At 39.3% G+C, this 26,850-nt stretch overlaps 1 protein-coding gene and 2 long non-coding RNA genes across 4 annotated transcripts in view; 2 read left to right on the top strand and 1 right to left on the bottom strand.

Moving 5' to 3' along the window:
* The first annotated feature begins 12,713 nt into the window (after nt 1-12,713).
* Nucleotides 12,714-15,822, top strand: LOC125892893 (uncharacterized). Its single transcript, XR_007449807.1, has 2 exons — nt 12,714-13,630; nt 14,504-15,822. It is a non-coding gene; the product is annotated as an uncharacterized LOC125892893 (long non-coding RNA).
* A 690-nt stretch (nt 15,823-16,512) lies between these two features.
* Nucleotides 16,513-22,913, bottom strand: LOC125892891 (uncharacterized). Its single transcript, XR_007449805.1, has 2 exons — nt 17,239-22,913; nt 16,513-17,092 (listed from the first exon to the last, which is right to left on the bottom strand). It is a non-coding gene; the product is annotated as an uncharacterized LOC125892891 (long non-coding RNA).
* Nucleotides 22,914-23,079: 166 nt separating this feature from the next.
* Nucleotides 23,080-26,850, top strand: part of ppox (protoporphyrinogen oxidase) — a 55,926-nt gene continuing 52,155 nt past the window's right edge. The window contains exons 1-2 of one of the 2 annotated variants that reach the window (XM_049583186.1): nt 23,080-23,185; nt 24,193-24,283. In XM_049583186.1, coding sequence (XP_049439143.1) covers nt 24,200-24,283 — 84 coding nt within the window. In that variant the 5' untranslated portion in view covers nt 23,080-23,185; nt 24,193-24,199. Of the gene's footprint in view, nt 23,186-23,569; nt 23,591-24,192; nt 24,284-26,850 lie in introns of those variants that run through there. The other variant, XM_049583184.1, reaches the window with a different exon arrangement.

The raw sequence follows: 26,850 nt of genomic DNA, 5'->3' as shown, positions 1-26,850 counted from the left end.
GTTTGTACTGCATGAGAGGAGGAGGAGGAGGAAGGAGGAAGATGCTGGGAAAACGCTCCTTTTATCCTGTTTTAGTTTGTTGTCTTTTGTTGCGACTGTAATTGGAAAGGAATGATTGTGACGAGTTTGTTTTTATTAATATTATTGTTGTTTAATATTATTTGATTTTTCTCGGGTTTGAGGAGTTGTGTGTTCTACTTGGTTGTTGTTTAAGCCTGGAGAGGAGGAGGAGGATGAAGAGGAAAGAGAGAGGAGCCATGCTTTTCCATTTTACTCCACATGCTGGCTGTCAGTGGAAGATCGCATATTTATGTTCACACTGGTTAGTTATGACATTTGTATTCATATTTACAGTCCCTAGAGACGAGCAGTCTTAACACACACACACACACACACACACACACACACACACACACACACATACTGCTGCGTCAAGAAGACAGAAGCTGGTTTTAAAGGGAGAAAACACCAACATATGTGTGATTCAGAACTTATGGATTCTCTGTCCTGTCTGTGTTCAACTCACTTTTTCTTAGAGTTTGTGTCCTTCCTCTGTCCACCACTCTCCACCTGGTTGGGACAGAGAGTTCAGAGAGAGGGAGGGAGGTGGAGGGAGGAGAAGGTGGCAGGACACTGATGCCTTCCTGGCGCTTATAGGGATCTCCTTCTCCTCCTCATCCTTTCCCTCCCCCTGCTTTCTTCTTCCTCTCCTCCTTCTCCTGTTGTGTTTCTCCTCCAGACAGCTCCTCCTCTCTGTGCTGCTAATCACCATGACAACTGGTCCGGATTGCTGCTAAAGATCCAACACAGATCAATAAAGAAATAAAAAGAAATAGAAACAGAAATTAAAAAAAAAACTTTTTAACCCTTCTGCTTAAGAGAAAAGGATAAAGTAAGAACCACTGCATCTCAATGTATTTATTACTATTTAACAAGAAAAAACAAACTGAAAGTAACCCTTTTTTCTGCTCTTCTTTGTTTGGTTGCCTTCTTTCTGCAGGTGAGCTCTGATTGGCTATTGTAACAGTGACAGTAACTGGTGACATGGGAATGCCACCAGTTGTGGGGGCTGGGTGGAGGGGAGGGGTTGGGGCAAAATAAAGTTGGATATATAATAAGAATAAAGAGTATACTTTTGCACACCAAAGTCAAACAAACACCAGCTCTCCGCTTTTCTTCCTACTAATCTGATCCACCACCTTATGACCACATGTGTTCGTGACGAAGCTCATCATGGATGGACGCTCTGACGTTTAGCTTCTCTGGTGCCTTTCCACCTCCTGCAGGACCGCAGAGCTCATGTCATACAGGATTCAATATTAAACAAAGGTAATACAATAAATAATCACATACAAAAAATATACCATGTGACCATGAACCAGTATTGGCTGTTGCTTTGGTCTGAATGAGCAGACAGCCAATTGGTAACTGGCTGTTGTCTTGATAGGCAGACAAAGACTGTGATGAAAAGTGTTTGAAGTAAAACAACAGGCCTCAGGCAGGAAGTGACTCACTTACAAATGTTCACATTTTTGTATCCATGATTAGTTTTTATTTTGTTAGTACCCACTGATTTCTGGGATCCACCCACATTTTCTTATTTTTGCTCTTCTCTTAGGGGAGAGAATATTTTATGAGTGGTCAAGAGCACTTTGACCAAGATAAGAGGAAAATATCTTGTTTCACATTCCAAAGAGAGTTTGACCAACGCAAGGAAACATACAGTTTAAATTTGAGGGATTAAAATAATGTATAAATATCAGATTATGAAATTTAGATTATGTTTTAGAGGACTTGGATTGGATTATTACATTTGTGGGCTAAAGAAACGCTACTGTACTTGGTCCATTGATCCCAGTTATTGTAATTGTAGTTTTTGTGTGTCCCTCTGCTCGCCAGTAACTAAGTACATTTACTCAATTACTGAAATTAATCACGTATTTGAGGTACTTTTACTTGAGTATTTTGATCTCATGCTACTTTTTACTTCTGTCCCACTACACTTAAAAGATAACTGCAGCATTTTTCAAGTTGGACCCTATTTCCCCATGTAAATTGGTCAAAGAGACTAATGTGAACAACACTTTTTTAAATTGGTCTGGTATTTAGGGAGCGGGTGGTGGCCGGCAGCAGCAGAATGAGCTGCGATGAAGCACACGGGCCAATTAAACATCATCCCGTATGTCCATTAAAAGTGTTATTTTGGCACAGAGTGGCTCAGAGTGTTATTATAAGTGTCTAAGGTGTCTCTTTACCTTTCACTTGATCCGGTCTGTTTGTTACTGCTTTGCGAAGCAGAGGTCTCTCTGAAATATTGTGAGATGTCAGTTGTTGCAGTCAGACAACAGTGGACCCATGAGTGAGAGTTGGAGAGATTATAATAACAGGAGTAGTTAAAGAAAATGTATTTTTTATTATTTTTATTTATTTATTTGATTGTATTATTATTATTTTAAAAAATGCCAAAGTTATCCTTTAAGATGGAAATATTGTACTTTTTGCTCCACTACTATTATTTGATGATTTTAGTAACTAATTACTTTATGAATTAAGATTGTTGTGCACAAACCATGAAATGTATGAGTGCAGCTGAAACAAGTATTTAGAAATTCAATAGGCAACTATTTTGATATTTTGTCATTTTTCATGCTAAAACATTTCATGGTTTCAGCCATTCAAATTGGGGGTTGGTGGCATCTCATCAGTTCTTGGACATGTGTCAGAATCTTGGCTCACAGCAACATCTGCCCTTATATAGTGTTTCGGGGGTGTTAACCTATGCTAATAGGTGACTTATGATGGGATCCATTCATTCAGTACACCTGGGTCAGTCAGAGCAGATTTGGGTGGTTAAGAACATTTGGTCAGCTTCAACCCCCCAAAAAACACCAGAAGTTCAACATACTGGGAGCACAACGAACCTGATTTAGGAGATAACAGAAAAATATGTCAGAAGTGACAGCTGGCATGTCTCAGCTCGGAGTGACAGAGGTCTACTCAGCTGCATTATACACTGAACAAAGATTTTAAAGCAACATTTTTATTCTTTGCTTTCATTTTTCACAGGATTAAGTTAAAGATGATGACTTTTTACACACACTCAGTAGATATGTTTCTCTCCAATTTTGGTCACAAATTTGTTTAAATCCGTGTTAGTGAGCACTTCTCCTTTTCCAAGATAATCCATCCACCTGACAGGTGTGACATATCAAGATGCTGATTAAACAGCATCATTATTACACAGGTGTGTCTTGGGATTGTCACAATAAAAGGCCACTCTAAAATGTGCAGTTTGATCACAAAACACAATGACACAGATGTCCCAAGTTTTGAGGGAGCGTGCCATTGGCATGCTGACTACGGGAATGTCCACCAGAGCTGTTGCCTGTGAACTGAATGTTCATTTTTTATTGTGACCACCAGTGTTGTTATTACCTGTGTAGTAATGATGCTAAATCAGCATCTTGATATGCCACACCTGTCAGGTGGATAGATTATCTTGGAAAAGGAGACGTGCTCACTAACACAGATTTTAGCAGATTTGTGACCAAAATTTAAGAGATATTTATCTACTGAGCATGGAAAAGTCTTAAATCTATAATTTGAACCTGTGAAAAATGGTAGCAAAAAATGTTGTATTTGTGAAATGGTTGGCTGAGACAGATCATGTATTTCCTAAATATTGTATGAGTCAGTTTCCATAAATGTGCATCATGTTTCAGTAGGAAGCCACTGAGCTGAATATTAGTATTACATTTTGTAATGTGGTGGATTAAAAACACTCCAGGTTATACTTTGGTCCATGTGTATATGTGAGAAAGTAGACAACGACACACTGTATGACAGATTACATGAGTACTGTACAGAGTTCTCTTTGGTCAGCAAGAGAGAAGGTTGCTACAGTGACAACCAGAGATGATCACTATGGTAACAGATGCTGCACAGTTAGCCTGCTCTGGAGCAGGAGCCTGTACCATGAAGCAAGATTGTGTTTGGGCTTAACTCAGGTTTGCTGGTATCATGAAGCTGGTTCACTTTTAGCTGATGTAAGTCACCATGGTAACCTATGCTGCTCGCTTCACAATCACAGGATCTGATCAAAGCTTTTAATAGCTGGACTACCGGCCATCAGAATTGATCACGGGAAAAATCAAGTCATCATTCCTACAATTTCAATTCAATTTTATTTATAAAGCCCAATATCACAAATCACAATTTGCCTCACAGGGCTTTACAGCATATGACATCCCTCTGTCCTTATGACCCTCGCAGCAGATAAGGAAAAACTCCCCAAAAAACCCCCTTTAACAGGGAAAAAAAACGGTAGAAACCTCAGGAAGAGCAACTGAGGAGGGATCCCTCTTCCAGGACGGACAGACGTGCAATAGATGTCGTACAGAACAGATCAGCATAACAAATTAACAGTAATCCACATGACACAATGAGACGGAGAAAAAGAGAGAGAGAGAGAGAGAGAGAGAGAGAGAGAGAGAGAGATGCAGGTAATGACAGTAGCTTACAACAACATTGTTGAAAGTAATAATATTATAGTTAGTTCTGGCTACTGCGGTACAATATGTTGAAAGTATGTATGCATACGCATTCCTACATGATCCTGACAGGGACAAACTTACTGAACAGTAAAGTGACATGTAATGATGAGCAATAGATATTTTTGTAGGTCAGTACAGTCACTTTGCAGTGCTACTCTGGTTTTCAAACAGAACTTCACCACACTGAACACTGCCCCTATTATGAATGGTAATTATAGCTGCATTTTAATGATGTTAAGGATTCCTGACAGTGTTCAGGCTTTAACACTAATTCCATCACTGCAGATCAGACTAACATGAGGCAGTTCCGTGACAATCGGTGGAAATGTAGACCTCTTGTCCTTTATTAGAGAAGAACCCACACACTGTTAATAGGCTCCCTGTAAATTACGCATGCAGTATTCTGATCAGATAAACTTTGTTTGGCATTAAGCCTTACATTACTTTTAGCTTTCTTTTTTAAGCGTATCACATAATCATAGAAACAAAAAAGTAAATTCTCACTCTTTACTACAGACAAAATGCCAAAGGCAATGATAATTCCCACATTTATTTAGCCTTTAGTCATGGCTGGGCCATGAGACAATGGGCTCCTGGGTACACACATGTAAAAAGTCCCCCACCCCTCCTTCATACAAGCAACAAAGAGATTAAAAAAAGACACAAAATGACTACAAACAATGTGTTTTTTTATTACTCTGTAGTCATATTGCATTTTTGTGGATGTTTTGCGTCACATTGTTTGTAGTTGCCATCTGTCCCTTTGTAATTGGTTCACAACTCTTTGAGGTTATTCATGGCTCTTAAGCACCTTTCCCCCCTGCACAAAACACCTGCTAACACATCTAGCTTTTTAATGTGATGGGAAAGGTTAAAATCAGCATCCTTACCCAGGTCTAATGACTCTGTAGTCATTAGACCTGGGTAAGGATGCTGACACCTGGGTGAATGCACTAATTTTTGCCTCTTAACCGGCAAGATGCAATGACATGCCAGCACAAAATACTGTCTGTGTCCACTCAAGTAGCACTCAAACACTGATCCAAAATAGTCTGCACCGAGTTTGAAAAACAAACTGAATAAGCAAGAGATATATAAAAAGAAGTTACCATCGTAAAATTTTCACTGACCTTCATGCAACCTGTTTTCCAGCCTGTCTGTGATATTGAACGTGAGATACAAAAAAAGAAGGAAAAAAAAAAGATTTCTGACCTGTTTACCATAAACTGTGACATCCATTGTGACACATCAAAAAAAAAACCCAAAACACACACACACACACACACACACACACACACACACACACACACACACACAGCTCTGGTCTACTGGCAACAGGAAAGAAGTCAAATTTTTAGTGGGTTTACCCATGTTTAAAGAAACTGCGTGTATGTCGTAATTCTGGTAGAAAAGGGGTATTCGTGGTTGTTTTGCATCATGTCATTTGTGGTCATTTTGTGTCTCTTAGTAGTCATGTGTTTTTTTTATTGTAATTTGATTGACTTTCCAACAAGAAATATGAACAGTCACTGCAAACAGAGGCTCTGACCCCTAGGGTGCCCTGACCCCTTGCCTGGTAAGCCCATGCAGTAATCCATCCATGGCCTTAGCCTTATTTTCAATATTATTGTTACGTTTCATCTAATTAGGGCAGGGTAGCTCTGCTGCTGTTCCCTCTTGTTTTGGTCAGTCTTGTTTACAAATATAAACAAGGATATTAGACATAGGCCTATCACACACACGCACACACACACACACACATATATAAGCATGGGAAACAATGCTATAATAAGGTAAATGCATGAACTGCAAATGCTCCTTTGACCACAATTGTGATTATTCGGTTAGAGGAAATATGGAACTTCCACGAAGACAAACTTTGCCATTACCACGGACATATGTGTCTTTGCACGTTATGACCACCTGATCCAGATAAAAGCAGCGGGAGATGTAAGGACACTAGGCGACACAGCTTTAACGGGCCGCACGCGCTCTTGCGGACTGCAATAGTAGCCGTTTCTCAATACTCAAGTTCGGCAGTTCGGACTTGTGGACTTGGCAAGTTTGGACTTGGCAAGTCCACGCGAGAGTCCGGACTTCCCAAGAACGGGAGGACGGGAGTACAGTCATTTCTGCTTTTGGAACAGCCGCGAACTTGACAATGTCACCACCTCTGCTCGCCTTGGCTGTTGTACTGTGTTGTATACATGCATTTAGAATAAAACAATATAAACACAGCCCTGCGTCTTTTCAGAGACATTGTAAGAAATTAATATGTATATTGTCATGGTCTGGGTTTGCTAGCAGTGTTTTGGGTTTTTTGGTTTTGTTTTCTGTTGTTCTCCTCCACCTTTCTCCCCTCCCTTACCTTCCTTCTTTTCAGTGTGTGTGTGTGTGTGTGTGTGTGTGTGTGTGTGTGTGGCTGGAGGCGTGGCTGACCCACTTCCCAGCTCCCGCTCTGTAGCCAAGGCACACCTGAGAGTCTCATTCATCAGTAATCACCTCTCCATTGAAGACCGGTCCTCACTCCACCATAATTCCGTCCTGTTCGGTAGTGCAACTTGAATCATTGCTGCGTAAGCTTGTTAGAAGATCTCCAGTGTGTTTTTTTTTCCTTGTGCCTCAACCATTTTTTTTTTTTTTTGCTTCTCCGGTTCCCTAGTGTGTGCCTCGCTGCCTCGTCACCTGCCGTGTGTTCATCTCACTACCACCGTGTGAGTTCTGGAGCCTTTCTGCCTGCCACCAGCTCGCCGCGGTCGGCCACCGTCCGGTCACCATCCCTGCTCAGCGCTAGCATTTTTCAGTTTGTATCTGCCTGCCTCCATTTTGTGAACATTAAAAAGCAGTAGCCTACTTCAATTCATCTTTTGTGTCCGACTCCGCTACTGTGGTCCAAGCCGAAACCCGGACTTGTCATATGTTTTTAACGTTTCAACATATATAGCTTAACTGACACACAAAAACATACAAATAGCCAAAATATTTTCATAAAATGTTTTTTTTTTTAAAACCTTTTCCCCGCAGCTGGCTTCTGATTGTAATCAAAAGTCAAGTGCGGGGGGGGGGGGGGTGAGTTTGTGGAGAGTTGGTGGTTATTGTGATCGTGAGCATTGGCGAGATGGAAATCAAAAATCAATAACGGATCGGAGAAGGCGTCTTGGCGCAGTTATTGCAGCACTATTGCAGTACCTGCAGGCTGAGGAGGAGGCTGCCCAGCTGAGGAGGCAGATCCCAGAAAGACAGTGGAGAATGAGGCGGAGGATGAGACGTGCTATGCTTGCATGTCTCTATTGTTTGATATGTTTGTCCAGTTGTGGACAAAGTACCCAGGAATATCACAACAAAGAACAAAAACTCAGTCACAAGTAAAACTGCTGCATACCAAATCTGACTTGAGTAAAAGTATCTGGGTATTGTCAGCAAAATGTAGGAGTACTCATGATGCAGACTGACCCAGTTTCAAGTGTTGTGATCATCATATACATGAATATGTATTGAGTATTAATTGATCAATGTAGGCTACATGTAAGCAGCATTTAAATGTTGTCATGGTAGAACTAATTTTAACACCTTTCACTGGTGTACTAGTGTAACAGGGTAGACTTGTATCGTTTGGTTGCAGTGATTTATTCATTTATGATTTGAGCACCGTGTGTGAGTGAGTGAGTGAGTGTGCAGTGGTTAGTGGGTGTGGTTTCCATGTCTGGTGAATTGCTGTGGTGATGGGTTGATGGCATGCAGGTGTGATGGGTGTTACCTCCTAATTTGCTGAGTAGTTGTAGTAGTTAGGCTGACTTAGGCCTAGTCTGCCGGAGGACCCCCCTATAATACACCTGGCACCTTCTCTCCTTCTCTCTCTCTCTCTCTCTCTCTCGTATTCTATTACTGCATCTTGCTAACCCGGCCATTCTGGATGTCACTAACTCGGCTTCTTCTCCGGAGCCTTTGTGCTCCACTGTCTCTCAGATCAACTCATATCACAGCGGTGGACAGCGTGACGTGTGTGGTTGTGCTGCTGCCGTGGTCCCGCCAGATGCCTCCTGCTGCTGCTGCCATCATTAGTCATTACTCATACTTCTACTGTTATTTTACACATATGACTATTGTCACACATGTATACTGCCAGATATTAATACATACTTTCAACATATTGTACCACAGTAGCCAGAACTATAACTATAATATTATTACTTTCATTAATGTTGTTGTACGCTACTGTCATTACCTGCATCTCTCGCTCTCGCTCTCGCTCTCTCGCTCGCTCTCTCTGTGTGTGTGTCTCATTGTGTCATATGGATTACTGTTAATTTGTTATGCTGATCTGTTCTGTACGACATCTATTGCACGTCTGTCCGTCCTGGAGGAGGGATCCCTCCTCAGTTGCTCTTCCTGAGGTTTCTACCGTTTTTTTTTCCCCGTTAAAGGGTTTTTTTTGGGGGGAGTTTTTCCTTATCCGCTGTGAGGGTCAGAAGGACAGAGGGATGTCGTATGCTGTAAAGCCCTGTGAGGCAAATTGTGATTTGTGATATTGGGCTTTATAAATAAAATTGATTGATTGAGTACTTATCAGAGGCCGTTTACATGTACACGGTGATTTTGATAAACGGAGACATCTTCCTTCGTTTGTGCCCTTCGTTTACACGCAAAAGGAGATTTCTCCTCTGAAAACGAGTCTTTCTAAAAACTCCGGCCAGAGTGGAGATTTTGGAAAACTCCGGTTGCGCGTTTGCATGTAAACTGAGATAAACGGAGATAAACAGAGTTATAGGCAGCCGACGTCACAGTATGCGCCGTAACTTGCGCCTGTGTCAAAAGTGCGACCTATGTTGCTATGGTGACAATGGATACATGGAAGGCTTGAGCTTCTCGTTACACTGCCACCTACAGGTTTGGCGTGCTCTTGTGTATATATCCACGGGTAAGTGTAAACGAAGATCTTTTGAAAACGGAGACGGTGAAATGTCCGTTTATGAAAATAGCCGGCAACGTGTAAACGACCTCTCACACACACACACACACACACACACACACACACACACACACAAAGACAGTTTGTTCATTTCGGCTGTGAATCTCCTCTGCAGGTATAGGTTTTTTCCTTTTTCTCTGGAAACTACTTTTATTGAGTACCGTTTGTCTGTTGGGGTGGGATGTATTGAATGTTGTGTTGTATGTTGAGCCATGTTTGCTGTTTTAGTTTTTTTGTTCATTTCGACTGTGAATCTCCTCTGCAGTTCTGGGTGTGCTGAGAGGGCTGCTGGGTCTACCACACGGCTGGGTCAAGGTGGAGAGCTGCCTAGTCAAGCAGAACTACTAGAAGCGTCGTGCAACGCCGGACCTGACCAGCCACATAGCAGTGACCAGATACAGCTACACCGACCTTGTAAGAATATCGGCTTCGCCATAGGCTACACAAGGACAGCACACCCAGCCACAGACATTTATTCTCCCTCTCAACTGGCTTCCAGCCCCGTTTTATCTATTTTCTCCCCTAACTTGGGCCCCCCATTTTTAACTCTGTTTTAATCTATTGAGTTGTTAATTAAATAATTACTTGCAAATTTCAGCTTGTTGTGTTTTGCCCATTTCTTCCACTGGTTGGTCAAGCCGAACTGGGGTGTTTTACACTAGTCTAATCTATAACAACACACAGCAACTTGTAAATAGGAAACAACAACATATAAAACAAACTATCTGAAAAGTACCTAACTATAGCTATCAAATAAATGTAGCTTGAGTAGAATGTACAGTATTTCCCTCTAAGTAAATGGAAATATCCAAAGTACATCAAATTTGTACTTAAGTACAGTAGCTACTTGAGTAAATATACTTAGTTACTGTCCATCCCTGCATTTGTCTCATCACTATGCTTTCTGTCTACATTTTTATGGAGACTTGACAGTTTACTTGGTACACCTAGAGAAAACAACAGCAGTTTAATATTCAGTCTAACATTTTATTGAAGCATTGAGTTGTAGATTGTGGTGCTGTTGAACTGTACTGGATTATACTGACAGCAGTTTCTCATTTAGTCTGTCCTCACCAATATAAATGGGATCAAACAGGTCAGATTTTCAGAGGAAAATTTTATTCAGCCATACTTCAGACATCAGGTATACAATTCATATCAGATAATCAATATTTAAAATGCTGTTGAATAAATACTACAATAAATACAATTCATCTTTAAATACAATAAGTAAATTACAATAAATTCTTAAAATTATTATTGAATGGTAAAAACACATAGATCTAAATAAGCAAAAGAATGCAAAGAACAATAACATGTTACAACATTTAATAATATAAGAATATATCTTATACTGAGACTGAATGTTGCCCATTAGACATACCCCAAACGAACTGCATTTCATATCTAACCACTACAGATATATCAGCCACAAATTTCAAAAGGACTACCTGAGAGAGGCTGCTCTCTGGGGCAGCCTGAGCGCTCATACACACATTTATTATCTATGAGCGCTGACACCGCTGTCATCTACAACCCCTGGCAAAAATTATGGAATCACCAGTCTTGGAGGATGTTCATTCAGTTGTTTAATTTTGTAGAAAAAAAAGCAGATCACAGACATGACACAAAACTAAAGTCACACTAAAAGAAATCAAGAAAAAAAATTGTGGTAGTCAGTAACAGTTACTTTCTTAGACCAAGCAGAGGGAAAAAATTATGGAATCACTTAATTCTGAGGAAAAAATTATGGAATCACCCTGTAAATTTTCTTTCCCAAAACTAACACCTGCATCAGATTAGATCTGCTCGTTAGTCTGCAGTTAAAAAGGAGTGATCACACCTCGGAGAGCTGTTGCACCAAGTGGATTGACATGAATCATGGCTCCAACACGAGAGATGTCAATTGAAACAAAGGAGAGGATTATCAAACTCCTTAAAGAGGGTAAATCATCATGTAATGTTGCAAAAGATGTTGGTTGTTCACAGTCAGTTGTGTCTAAAATCTGGACCAAGTACAAACAACATGGGAAGGTTGTTAAAGGCAAGCATACTGGTAGACCAAGGAAGACATCAAAGCATCAAGACAGAAAACTTAAAGCAATATGTCTTGAAAACAGAAAATGCACAGCAAAACAAATGAGGAACAAATGGGAGGAAACTGGAGTCAATGTCTGTGACCGAACTGTAAGAAATCGGCTAAAGGAAATGGGATTTACATACAGAAAAGCTAAATGAAAGTCATCATTAACACATAAACAGAAAAAAACAAGGTTACAGTGGGCTAAGGAAAAGCAATCGTGGACGGCGGATGACTGGATGAAAGTCATATTCAGTGATGAATCGTGAATCTGCATTGGGCAAGGTGATGATGCTGGAACTTTTGTTTGGTGCTGTTCCAATGAGATTTATGAAGACGACTGCCTGAAGAAAACATGCAAATTTCCACAGTCATTGATGATATGGGGCTGCATGTCAGGTAAAGGCACTGGGGAGATGGCTGTCATTACATCTTCAATAAATGCACAAGTTTACGTTGACATTTTGGACACTTTTCTTATCCCATCAATTGAAAGGATGTTTGGGGATGATGAAATCATTTTTCAAGATGATAATGCATCTTGCCATAGAGCAAAAACTGTGAAAACATTCCTTGAAGAAAGACACATAAGGTCAATGTCATGGCCTGCAAACAGTCCGGATCTCAATCCAATTGAAAATCTGTGGTGGAAGTTGAAGAAAATGGTCCATGACAAGGCTCCAACCTGCAAAGCTGATCTGGCAACAGCAATCAGAGAAAGTTGGAGCCAGATTGATGAAGAGTACTGTTTGTCACTCATTAAGCCCATGCCTCAGAGACTGCAAGCTGTTATAAAAGCCAAAGGTGGTGCAACAAAGTACTAGTGGTGTGCTGAAGTGTTCTTTTGTTTGTTTGTTTTTCATGATTCCATAATATTTTCCTCGGAATTGAGTGATTCCATAATTTTTTCCCTCTGCTTGGTCTAAAAAAGTAACTTACTGACTACCACAATTTTTTTCTTGATTTCTTTTAGTGTTTCTTAAAGCCAGAAAGTTTCCATTTGAAATGACTTTAGTTTTGTGTCATGTCTGTGATCTGCTTTTTTTCTACAAAATTAAACAACTGAATGAACATCCTCCAAGACTGGTGATTCCATAATTTTTGCCAGGGGTTGTAGCGGACCTCAGTCACAATCAACTGGGCTCTATATTAAAACATCGACCACGGGTCTGACGTTTAAACTACGCATGAAAACACTACGTTATGTGACAAAACAGTAACATATCGGTAATTATGGCTTACAATTGTGTGCCTTTCCCTCACTTGTCATTTTCCGACGATTGTTGCGAAATGCATGCTGGGATACCTGGCTGTCCACACAAGTCTGCTCCGATGCATCCCCGGTGAAATGGGTGTGGCCGGAGATATTGGATAAATATCCAATTTATCCAATATCTCTGGTGTGGCGAGAACACATCTGGGCATTTGGACTGAACTTGGCTAGATGTGAACTTTGAATTGGAACAGTACTTGGGCTGTGACCAAGCCCCAACCTCCGGGGGAGACGAGTGAAACCAATGCGGAAGTGCCAAAAACTGCAGTTCACTGACTGTCCACTTGAGGCTGGCTCCGGAAGTGAGTCAATTCCCATAGACCCCCATGTTAAAATGCCCAACTTTAGAGCAGAAATAAACATGTTTACAGCCTGGTACAAAAAATGGTTTTGGTCTCTATAGGGGGGGTGTGTGTGTGAATTTTTTTGTAACTCTTCCGTTTAAATGTTATTAAGGTTTGAAATTGCGCATAATTAAGGGCGTGGTCACTTTGACTGACAGGTCGCACCATCACGGGTGGCAAACTAGCATGCTAACTAGCCGCTGGCTCTGCTGCAGAGCTGAGCTCAGACTCGGCCGTCTGCTCGGCGTCATCTCAGCCAGTTCGTGTCCATGTTCAAGGCTTGAACCTGTCCTCTCAGCCGTGTTTGTGCCTTTTGAATATTTTTTCAGGCAAATATTGGAGTAATATGGCTTGCTGTTCGACTAATTATACCAACAGACCGTCCAAGAAGTCTGTGCTCCAGGTTCTTCGGTAAGTGAAATTCGGAAATTCTAGTATTATTTTATTTATGTTTATATGTTAGCACTAATTAGCGGGTATCGGTGTCTGCGGTCACTACGGTCACCATCTAGCTTGTCAGCAGCGTGTATCGGTGTCTGCGGTCACCACCTAGCTTGTCAGCTTATATTATTAAGCCTTTATTTAATACATGTAAAATCACGTTGATACCGGAGGTCTCATTTTCAAGTGCGACCTGTATCACAGCAGCAACATCCACATCAAGTTACAGAGCCACAGACAATACAACACAAGCTTAGCTCGTTAACTAGCTAACCAGCCAGCTAACGGTTAGCCTTGAGCATGACGCCAGTCCGGGGATGCATCGAAGTCAGAGCCTGACAGAGAAGTGTTAGGATGTAGGCATTTAGGGAGAGAATATTTTGAACAAAAGGCTGAGGCTGTGTGAGGTTTGAAAATAAAGGTCCACCACGTTAGTTAGCTAACGTGTTGCAATGTTAACGTTGTCATATAAGCAGTGTAACGTTAACGTAACATTAAGGCTGTACTTGTGTAACGTTATGTAAATTAAAAAGTGGTGAACTGTGTGAAATTACAATAAGGTGTATAACGTGATTAAAAAAACTAACGTGACATTTGACTGTCACATAAAATATTAAGAAGACTAGTGTATGATATAGGCCTGTAGTTACACAACAATCGATAATGCACAGACAGAATATGAGGACTGTGATGGCCACCACCTTTTTGTTTTGCTATAATAATTTGATTATGATCTGTTTAACATTGAAGTAATTTAAGTTGTATTGTTTGCATGTAAAGGTGTCTGTGAAGTAGGTAGCCTAACACATATATTACTTTTAATATCTATTTGTCTGTGTAAAGTTTTCCTCTAGGTGACCCAGACAGACTGGACCAGTGGACACTCAACACGAGGAGACAGAACTGGACTCCGAACAAGACTTCCCATCTGTGCAGTGAACACTTTGAGAGTCATCACTTCAGCACTGACTCCAGGATAAAGACACCTTTTTTATACAGTACCTCACAAAGAGTCAAGAAACTTATTAGTTTAAAATGATGAATTATTGTCCATAATACATTTAAATGCATTACATAAATTACTAATTGTCATACATTACTAAGTACTTGATTAGGGCACAGCTTGCTCTGTACTATTACTGATAAGGTGAAATTACTGACACACCAGTGCAGTTTAGTGTTCCCCTGATGCAAAAGGCCAAATGAAGATTTTATCAATCAAGGAACATGACATGTATTTACCAACTTTAACATTTTAGTGCCTTTTATGCAAAGACCCTTTATCAAAGTGAGAACTACTACCTTTTTCCCCACTCACAGTCTGTGAAAAACCAATGGAAAAAATATTCTCATAATGAGACAGCTGAACATAGCATGATTCCACAGTGGCAGTGAGCTTTGAGAAGAGTTCAGTTTCCTTTTGATAGCAACAGTTATTTTAATGTGGATGAATTGCATACTGTACATTCATACTCCACTTGTCTTGATAGTACAGTTAAATTTAAAATCACATTCAAATATAAAGTTGAATATCTACAGAACTTAAACACAAAACTATTTTATGAATGACAGCCACTTACTCAGCAATAAGATCATTTTGGTGGTGAGTGGGCTTTTAACCAAGACAGGCTGTTGTCAATGTTTTCTACCTGTGTTTTTAACCTGTCATCTTTCTCTCATGTAGGACACTTGAGGAAAGTTACAACGCCTCGACCAATGTGATATTTACTCCACAGTAAAGAGGTTGTTTCACAAGAAATTAAGATTTTGCAAATTATGACACTGGGTCCTAATCCATAGGTTTTATAATTACTGTTATAAATCTTTTCATTTATTTCATGTGTACTTTTTGTAACATTTTAATAGTGATGATTTCATGAATGCAAGCTTTGACTTAATTTTGTTAAACTGTTTGTGTAATGGTTATAACTTGCTATATAAAATGGATCAAACAAAATTTACTTTAGAGTTAAAGCAAATTTTCTGAAAGCTGTCATTCATCAGTTTCCTGTGATGATTGGAAATATAGTGGTGATTTAAACCATTAACAAAATATAATTGTTATAAATGGCATCTTAATGTTTTCATTTATGTCTTAACATTTACCCAAGTTTGCATTTGTCTTAGCAGAATGTAAAAAGAAAAAAGAAAAAAAAAGAAAACCTAATGTTATGTGCTGGTTTTGTTTGGACATTTAAGACAAATGAAGAAAATTCACTGAGAAATGATTCTCCTTTTGTGAAAAACAAGGAAATATCTGCACACTGAATAGTTTTAAGTCCCATAGGAGGTATTATTTATTTGTGACGTTGTGACATATGAGAAGGTTCTGTGGGTATTGCTCGGTATTGAGACTTATATAGTGAGGCTAAAAAAACAACAACACATAATTGGCTGATTATCTTTCTGTTTGCCTCACTACAAAAAAGTCACAATACCTTTGCCTGAGGAAGACCCTCTCAGAGTTGGCAACATAGCAAACAAGTGATACCTCCTTGGGGGCTTCAAAACTATTGTGTCCAGCTAATTCTTTGTTTTTCACTTTGAGCCCTTTTATCCAGTCACATTCTTCTGTGTTAAAACTAGACTTCTAACAGAGCAGCAAACAAAGGTTACTCCCCAAAATCTTCTCAGGCTCTGCTGCTGGGTGTAAGATGCTTAGTTATCTTCAAGTACAAAGTTAAAATAATCAGGCCCACACAGAAATGGACTGCTTAATTTTTTGTCAGTGACAATGTTAAACCTTAATGCTTTATGTTTTATCTGTAGTGTATGCTTTGTTTGCCTTTTCAATTGACAGTCAGATTTGATTGTGAAATACAACATTCAGTCAGTAACAAAGACAAAAGGAGTGCAAATATAAATAGAATTTATTGACAAGTTATAGATGAATATCAAAAATTCAACATTAGCCTTGACAGCCTGGGCTATGATCAGGCCTAACAAAATGTGTCCTAAAGGCCAAATTCAAAAGCAGTGACACTGCCAACAGTAAGCAGTTCACTGCGTTTGGAGGTGGTCTTTAAGACAATTAACTAATTTACTTAAAAACATATAATTTCTAATTGTAAACACATTTCCTGGCCTTATCAATCTTTGCTGGATTGTCACCAGCCTCCCACCTGCACCTTTGGGCCAATGAAGAAAATATTATCTTAATGCCAGGATGCTGGAAGTGAAGCTGGTGCAGGTCCTCCTCCATCATGCTGACCAGCTTGTCACTGCCGCCACAGTGGATGATGAGGACATCTGGTGCTGCTCTTCCTCGCAGGGAGTGGGAAAAGAAGGAGAAAAGGCCTCCCCACTGCAGTCCACCCCAGCCAAACCAGCAGACACGGACGCCCGGCAGTAGGCATTAAGAGGGTGACTCCCAAGGTCTCTGCAGCTCTCTGGACACCACGCCGGACATAGCTGTCACCAATGCTCCACACTCTGCATATGAAAGTAAAATGAGTGTAATAAAAAAATAGCGTTATACATTTCTTAAAAAAAGAGTTTAAGCCTTTTTTTAAGATAACAGCTGAATCATTGTTTCAAGGTTTGTTGTATAACGTTAGTTTAAGCTAAACTCAACTTACCTCAAGTTTCGTGAGGGAGCTGGCAGGGTTAGCCAAAGTAGCGTAGCTTCTTAGCCTAGCTTGTTAGCCTCGTAGCTTCTTAGCCTAGCTTGTTAGCCTTAGCTAACTTAGCAGCGCCAAGCGAGGTGGGCGTGTTTAAACAACCAGGCTTCCTTCGGCCCGCCTCTTTGCCCATTTTTGATGATCCGGGAGTTTGGCGGAGTCAGGCACTGCCAAGATAGCCACGTCCAGAGCGGAGTATTTTGAGCTTCAAATCCACTCTTCAGAAACTGATGGATGACGTCACGGTGACTACGTCCATTATTTTATACAGTCTATGGCTGTGACTGATGACATGTCAGAAGTATACAAGAACGCATATTGAGAAACGGCTAGTTTGTGTCGGAGCATCAGTTTTTGGCACGACACCGGCTGCAGATGATTTTTTTTTTTTTTTTTAAATTTTGATTGACAAATTTACAATACAATTTGGCACAGAACAGTGTTATACAACCAAATAGGCTACAGACAAGCCTCAATATGGGTTTTAACAGTACAAATAGTCAAAATGTCACAGTAAAAGTTTACCCAATTACTGAGAGTAAAGAAAATAAATACATAAGTAAATTAAAGAAACAACAACAAAAAACTTAAGTAAAAAAATAGGAAATAAAGGGGAGAGAGCTCGGGGAACTCTGTGAGGTTAAGCTCCTCTACTAAATTACGAAGCTTCACAGCCGTCTTTTTCTCCATGCATTTTAAAGATGAGAAATAATGACACAACTCCTTATGAAAAACATAGATTTGGGGTTTTGTTTTCATGAATTTGTTCTTATGTATAAAAAATTTTGCAAGGATGATGATTATATTAATTCCCAGATCATGTGTTGGATCTTTTACAGGTATGCCATATAAAATACTCTCTTTTGTTAAATTGGAGAAATTGACAAATTTGGGGAATAACCAGTCATGTAAATCTTCCCAAAAGACATGAATAAACTTGCAATCATAAAATAAATGTTCTGTGGTTTCAAATTCATCATCACAGAATGAGCAATTGTTATGCTCAAAACCAAAATGACATCGTAAAAATTCAGCAGAAGGGTATATTCCATTAAGAATTTTAAAGTGAACTTCCTTCATTTTTGGTGCAATTGGATACTTAAAGAATTTGGCCCTTAAATTCTCAGCTTCCTTTTTAGAGAATAATTGTAGAATTGAGTTTCTGTTTGTTGAGAATGGATATAATTCTTTAATAAAGATTTGCGGATTGTGACGTTAGGCAACTTTAAGCTATTGAGATTATGACCATTCACCAAAAATGAAGGAAGATTTGGGTTAATATTACTTTGAAGTAAGTTATTAGACATTATAATTATAGATTGAGGAATTGCTTTGATTATATTATTGTATTGCCTTCTGTCATTAAGATTAAATTTGGAGCAAAATTCTGCAAAGGGTATAATATTTCCAGTGTTATCTAACAGATGCATTACAGACCATATTCCTTTCTCTAACCAATTTTGGTAAAAAAAAAAAAAAAAGGATTTATTTCTAAGTAAGACATACCTGCAATGTATGGGGGTGTTATGGGGACTAAAATTATGCTTGAAAATCATTTTCCAGTATAGTAAAACCTGTTGATGGAAGGCAGATAATTTGATGGGGATCTTTTTCAGATCAAAATCACATCTAAGGAGAAAGTTAATTCCCCCTAAAAATATGGTTTGGGATGTGGAACCATTGGCTATTTTCATCTCTTAACAAGGATCTTAGCCAATTAATTTTAATGGTGCCATTAATACAATCTATATCGATGGCTTTAAGACCTCCCTTCTCGTATCCTTTAACCATAATTCCTTTTCTGATGTAGTGTGTTTTCCTATTCCATATATAATTGAAGTTTGCTTGGTTTATAGTCTTTATTGCACTTTGAGAGAGTGATAGCGAATAGGCTGGGTAAATGAATCTTGAGAGACATTCCATTTTTGTGAGGAAAATTCGACCAACAATAGAGATGTCTCTTTGAGACCACATATTTAAATATGATTTACATTTATCTAAAGTATTCCAAATGTTGAGGTTATCTAGAGTGTTAATGTCCTTAGTAATGTGTATGCCTAAGTATTTAATGGTTGATTTAGCAGGGATATTATGAATTGTAGTTAGAGGGGAACTATGTATTGGTAATAATTCACATTTTTTAAGGTTTAATTTTAGTCCAGATGCCTTGGAAAAGAAATTAATTGTATTGAGGACTTAGGGGATTTGTTCAGTATTTTTCATGAATATGGTTGTGTCATCAGCCAGTTGGCTAATTGCCAGTTGTTTGCCTAACACCATCAAATTTTCAAAATCTGTTTCTTTTTTTATAAGAATAGAAAGCATTTCCGCTGCTGTGATAAATAGTAAGGGAGAAATGGGACAGCCTTGCTTAATTCCTCTATTAACTGAGAATCTTGGACATGTTCTTTGTGGTAGTATGACTATACTGTTAGTATCCTTATAAATTAGTTTAATCATGTTAATGAAGTTTTTTCCAAAACCAAACAGTTCTAAGGTGCTAAAAATAAACTTATGTTCGACTGTATCGAATGCTTTAAAAAAAATCTAAGAACAAAATAAAACCTTCATCTTCATTTAGATGGTTGTATTCCAGCAAGTCAAGCACAAGCCGTATATTATTATGAATTGATCGTCCTTTAATAAAACCAGATTGTGTATCTGAGATAATTTGTGTAATACCAGATTTCAGTCTGTTTGCATAAATATGTGTTAATAGTTTGTAATCAGTATTGAGCAAGGTTATGGGTCTAAGGTTGTCAATTAATATGGAATCTTTACCAGGCTTAGGGATGAGAGTGATCAACCCCTGCTTCATAGTAGTTGGAAGAATATGAGATTCAGATATTTAACATACAAAAAAAGAGATCTTTAAGATGTACCCAGAAATGTCTATAGAAGTTGCTTGTTAGACCATCTGAGCCCGGGGACTTGTCTAATGTTAAGCATCTTATGGCTTTTTCCACTTCATCCATACTTATCTCAGCCTCGCACATGCTTTTGAAATACTCATCAATTCTGGGGATTCACTTTTTAATATGCTCAAAGAAAGCATCAGCATCTGAGGGTGAATAAGAAGAGGAGTACAGCTCACTGTAAAATTTAAAGATTTCCTTAGAAATTAAGTCTGGGTCAGTACATTCTTGATTATCTATCAGTAGTGTTCTTATTGCATTTTGTTCTTGTCTCCTTTTTCCAGTCTACAAAAGTATGCAGAACTCCTCTCTCCCTCTTCTATCCATTTCGCTCTTGATCTAATATATGCTCCTTTGGCTTTAGAAAGATAGAAGTTATCCAGTTAGTTTTTGTTTGCTGTTCTCATTTAGAAATGATTTTTTACATATACTGTTTATTTCTGTAATGATTTCCATCTCTTTTTCCTTACTTTCCCTGCTTAATATTTTGCTATCTGAAATAGAAATCTGGCGTACTTTATATTTTAAATATTCCCATTTGCTTCTATAGGTTAAGAGGTTTGAATCTGTGGTTATATTACTGATCACTGTAATAATTTCTTGGCAGAAAAGCTCACTTTTCAGGAGGTTTGAATTAAATTTCCAATAACCTTTTTTAAAGCATTTGTTTGTGGACATAAAATTAAGTTTAATCAAACAGTGATCTGTTAAAGGTGCAGCAGAAATTATGGAAGTTGGATCCAGCCCAGGCCTATTATCTGACACCAACCAAAAATCAATTCTGGATTTGATTGAGCCACTGGTTTGAACCATGTGTAGATTTGGGTATAAGGATTATCAAATCGCCATACATCTTTTAGGTTAAACACACTACAAAAATCAAGCAACAGAGGATTGTAAAAGTGTCTTTGGTATTTGGAAGGAGATCTGTCTAGCCATTCATCCATCGCCATGTTGTAATCACCACCAGAAATAAAATTGTCAGTAGGATATCTTTGACAAAAGATCCTTAATTGTTTTTGTAATTTCAGAGAACATATTTTTGTTTTGGTTAGGGTTATTGTACCCATAAATGTTACCTAGAATCAGAAAGTCATCATTTGCCTCAAGAACACATTGTATCCAGTGACCTAAAGAATCTCCATTTGTGGTCAAAACTTTCCCAGGGAAGTTATTTAATAATATGGCGACACCTGCTGATCTATTTGTGCCATGACTAAAAAGAATTTTGTCACCCCATTGATTTGACCAAAATTTTTCATCCATGTCATTTGAGTGTGTCTCTTGTGGGAGATAACATTGCACTTTTTTCATTTTTGCAAAAAAGGAAGGTTGATCTTCTTCTTATAGAATCTCTAAGACCCCTAGCATTAAGTGAAACAAAAGAGAATGTAGAACTGAAAAGACATAAAAGAAGGAGATGTAAATTCAGTAAGAAAGTATGGACGTTTGTTTTGGAAATAAGCACTATTGTACTGCCCCAATCCAACACTATTGAACTTAGTAATAGTAGGAGAACAAATCTTCTTGTCCTTCTGTAGTAAGTGGTTTAATGAGCTTATGAATGTAAACAGCACTAATAAGTGAGGTAAGTGGTAGAATATAATTTTTGAAAAATAGTGCATCTTTCAAGTTATATTATTAACCTCCCGCACGACCTTTAAACTGTGGTCCACATAAAGTGCATCTGAACATTTCAGAAATACTTTCAACAGCAGCATGTAATAAAAATACTTAGCTTATAACATATCAAAGTAGAAAACCTGAGTAATCTGGAAACATTTTAAACATAGAGCCTTTCAAGGGACTCTTATATAATTGAGAGTGTAAGGCACATGTTGTAATGTGTAGATAAACTAATCTAGTGCAACCCTAAATCCGTTGATGTACCCCACATGTCCTCTATAGTACACAGTCTTCTCAGCAGCTCTGGCTTGCTCCATCTTCGGCCATGCAGCAGCACGAGCCTCACGGTCAGCTTTGCAGAAATCTTGCTTGAAGTGAATCCCCAAGTCTTTACAGATCTTAGAGTTCTTGGACAGCTTCCAGAAGGCATCCCGGTGATATCTCATGGTGAACTGCACAATGACTTGACGGCTTTTCCCTTCCTCTCGTCTCCCAAGGCGGTGAACGGTGTCAACTACGGTTTCCATCGACGTAGCCCACTGCGGCGCAATCTTTGAAAGAATACCAATGACTATGTCTCGAATGTGTTCGTCATCTTTTTCTTTCAGGCCATGAATTTTGAGGCTCCAGCGCCTCTTGTATCGCTCCAACTCAGTCACTTTTTCTGTCAGTTCCTCATTTTCTTTGACGAACCGGGGCATTTCCTTTTCCATTGATTGCATTTTAGCTTTGCAATCTTTAATCTCAGCTGCATTCATCTCCACGAGCTTGGAAATGTTAGCCACCATGACGGAGTTTTCTCTTAGCTGAGCGCCAAAGTTGTCTATTTTAGCGGTTAGCTTTTCAATAGCCTGTACGAACGCCTCATCTGGGACAACAGGTGGCTCTTGAGGACTTTTTACCTTTGAAGGTGGCGGCGGAGTGCTTTTCGTTGGAGTGACAGTCGAGGATTTTCTCTTTACACCTCCAGTGGTTGTTATATCCATCTGTGAATAGTCGTGATCCGCCATCTTGGCATTTTCCAAGGCTGCAGTTAGCTTAGCTTCAGGCTTTCCGGTCGGCATGTTGGTTCATAGTACCGTATTAATCTCCAATGTTATACTTTGAAGTGCAGCAATCTTTCATCCAAACACTTACTTCAACGCCTGTTCTTTTCTGACTAACAAAACTCCAAGTTTCATGTCAATTTCGGGGCAGCTGCTTAAGAGATTAGAAACAGCAACCAGTCTGCTCCGCCATCTTGCCCGGAACCCACCGGCCCCAGATGATGCTTTTATTCTGAAGGAGTCAAGTCGGAAGTATCATGGTGGCTAGTGCAACAGTGAATACAAACCCCACTCTTCGGTACTGCGTCCATATTAAAGGTAACACTGGAGCCTTCCTAATTAGTTTTGTTCTTATTAAGCTAAAATTTAAGTAGAATGAAGTCAGTGTCAGTACCCATGTGTTTATCGAGGTGTGTTAGTTTCGTTAGAATTGATATTTTGGGGGCAGAGAACAAAGACTGGGACTCGGTAACGCGTAACGACAGTCTTCACAGACTACTGCAGACAAACTGTATCGTAACGTTAGCCACTATTGTAACATCGAAGTTTAACTTGTTACTGAGGTTAATTGCCAGAGAAAGCTGTCCAGGCATCCGGCTAATCATCAGATACGAGTTTCACCACGAGTTTAACGTTTTTTTTAAAGCCTCCGACACTGGCATCACTTTATTTGTTATTAATAAGCACTACCATTCACAGAGGAGCGTCTGTTAGCTGTATGAAGTAAGTTAACGTTATGTTATGAACAATATGGAGACACTGCGTCAACATTTAGCTATAAACACGTGGGGTTCTATCTCTGCACCTTTACAGGTCCTCTGGTGACCTGTCTATAGTGTGCCACAATTTCGAACATCACCATTATCATTATAACAGCATTTTGTTTCATATGTATTTGATAGGTCAAGTAATGAAAGTGGGACGGGATGCAGTGAGAGACATTTAGTCTGCAGATAGGGCAAAAATAAGAGATACAACGAAATATAAAGCAAATATAAATGACACTGAAAACAGGAAATAGATGTGAAGGAGAGAAGATGAAAGCTGCTTCAGCTTAGTTCGTTTATTTCTGATGATTTAAAGAAAAAAACTGTCATTGATTGTACACTAAAAGAATAGAACTTCTCAGTGTGAGGCTGACCTTTTGTTTGCTGTAAAAATGGACCGTTGGACAATCAGATGGGGGACAGAATGAGACATCTGATAAAGCGTATCATTATCAACAGGCCTTATTTAGCAGACCCACCCTGTCACAGCAGCACATACTGAACTCCAGCTCTCCTCAGTCTCATCTGTCTGAGCTCTCATGTTATTTGTGTTTGCAGTAAGCCAATGAAAACAATTGCAGTCTTTGGAGGGGGGATTGGGGGTTTAGCAGCATCTTACTACTTGTGCAAGAGCCCCCAGGTTACCAAGGTAACACACACACACACACACACACACACACACACACACACACACACTTTGCTGTGATCATGTCTATTGACCCCACAAGGGACTGAAGAGGAAGCAACATAAACTTAATTTTCGACTGCGTCTCCTAAGGAGTTTTTGCAAGGTTGTTTCAGACCCTAGACACATGCGAAGTGCCAAAATTGTGGAAATTCTCAGTAACTAGGCCAGTGCCAAAAAGACGGGCACGTATACAAAATGATTTCCGGCTTATTGCAATCACTTCCACACTGTTTAAGACCATGGAATGTGTTCTGGCCAGCTATTTTTACACGCCGGCCACTATGCTAGATCCACTCCAGTTTGCATATAAGAGCGACAGAGGCACAGATGATGCTGTGCTGACTCTGCTAATGAGTTACAACATCTTATGCATTCTAAAGGTTATACCAGGGTTTTATTTGTGGATTTTAGTTCAGCTTATAACTCAATTAATACACATATACTCCCAAAAAGGCTAATTGATCTTAACATTAATACAGGATTAGTTCTTGGGATCAGAGACTTTCTTACCTGCCATCCACAGAGAATCTGTGTCAGGGGGAGCATGTCAGACATGTTCCTTGTTATAGTTCTGGACTCCCACCTGAGCATCTCTGGAAATACTGGGTCTCATACATGAAACATGAGCAGAAGGAATTTGTGTGTAAACTGTTCGCAGATGGAAATTTACGTGCATGTCCGCATTCATCAATATTTTAGTAGCTCCAATCTTTTCGTAGCTACTAGCAAAATCTACTCCTGCTCCTGACCACTCGTAGTGCTTGTGCAAATTTAGTAAAGCACATAAATATTGCTTGTCACTATTGGAAATTACAATTTTAACTCGTATTGCGCTCTGTTATGTACACAATACACAGATGCCTTTGAAACACGTAATCTAAACATGACAAAAATATTAAAAATATAACACATTTAGTTAAATTAGTTGGCAATTAGCAGGTTTAAGATCCAGATTAGGTTCATGGTTGTGAATTATCTATGTAAATCGACTCAATAGATTACACGTTCTTTCTACATGTTGAATGATGATAATAAAAATATCCGTAAGGACTGCCGGGTCACAGCCTCTTCGGCCTTGGTGCCTGGGTTCAGCAGGGGCAGCAGGAGCAGTAGATGGTGGAGCCACGAAGGAGCACGCGCCAGCTGAAAGAATTATTTGAGACAACACGGTTGGGGGGGGGGGCTTTTGATCATTTGAATGAATAAATCTGATTTGAAAACTGTTTAATTTACATTGTATTAAACAGAGCTTTTTTTTAGATTCAAATAATTTGAAGACGATGCATACAAAACTTCTAGGCTATATGTTATCCGTATCATTTGTTAAAATAAATGTTAAATACCTCTACATTCTGACAGCCATCACTGATTTAGAGTTTATCCATTATGCACAAAACATCTCTGGTTTCCCGTTCCCACTTCATTCAAAACCCCACAAATGAATCTTCTGTTTGTTTGGTGACTACTACGCTATCAGTGATGATTTTCAGAATGTATTAGGCTATAACACATTACAGTCTGGGTTTGATGTTGATTCCAGTGGAGGCATGTTGCTGTCTCTGTCTCCCCAGTTATGCCAGCGATATGCTCGTCTGCAGCAGATAGTTGTGACTGTGAGCTTCCTCCTCCTGTGGCTGCTGTATTTTTTTTTGTGTGCTTATGCGTTTCTTTGCCTCCAGTTTCATATCAAACCATTTACGCTTCACCTCTGGTTCTTTGTACGGAGACAACATTAACAGCATCTGTTACCTCCCTCCAGGCCTTCGCTTTGCCTGTCCCTGTCACACCACTACTAACTGAAGAAAATAAAATGTTTTTTCTTAAGTCCACTTCACCCAAAATTATTTCGATCTCCGCTTCGGAAAATTTCTTTTTACTTTCTCTCTCTTTCTTTCTTTGCGCCATGACTGACAGGTCGACTGGATGCACCTACACCTCCTTATATGGTGGTTATTGGCTATTCATAGGCGGGGATTTATGCTAATTGCTGATTACCGGGAGCGCGCTGTCACTTTACGATGGATTGGCATTCATGATCATACACACGTGTTTACGATCAAATCTGAGTAGTGTAGGCTTTTATGTGCAAATCTACACACAGATTTACTCACTTTTCATGAATGAGACCCACTGAGTATATTTTTGAGAGATGCTCACACTGACTCTTTCTTCATAGGAAACTCAGTGGCCTCAGTGTTAGTCAGCAGATTTTAGAATTAATGTACAAAACTATGGTTGAGTGTGTTTTAACTTTTCACCTCCCTTCCTAGTACAGTCATCTTAACTGTACATCCAAGAATAAACTCTCTAGGATTGTGACAATGGCAAGTAAAATAGTTGGCAGGCCACAAAAGCCCTTCACCCAACTCTTTACAGAGAGGACAAGGAAGAAAGCGTATATTGGCAGAAAGCTCCCAACCTCACTTTAGCCAGTTTGAACGCTTGAGAATTTTTGGAGCAATGTCATCATCGAAGTTGATGGACTGCCATAAGCAATAGTCCCTCTGACAACTAAAAATGTATTTAAC

This window comes from Epinephelus fuscoguttatus, linkage group LG8 (assembly GCF_011397635.1).
Source record: "Epinephelus fuscoguttatus linkage group LG8, E.fuscoguttatus.final_Chr_v1".
NCBI classification, from domain to species: domain Eukaryota; kingdom Metazoa; phylum Chordata; class Actinopteri; order Perciformes; family Serranidae; genus Epinephelus; species Epinephelus fuscoguttatus.
This window is presented reverse-complemented; position numbering and strand designations above follow the sequence as displayed.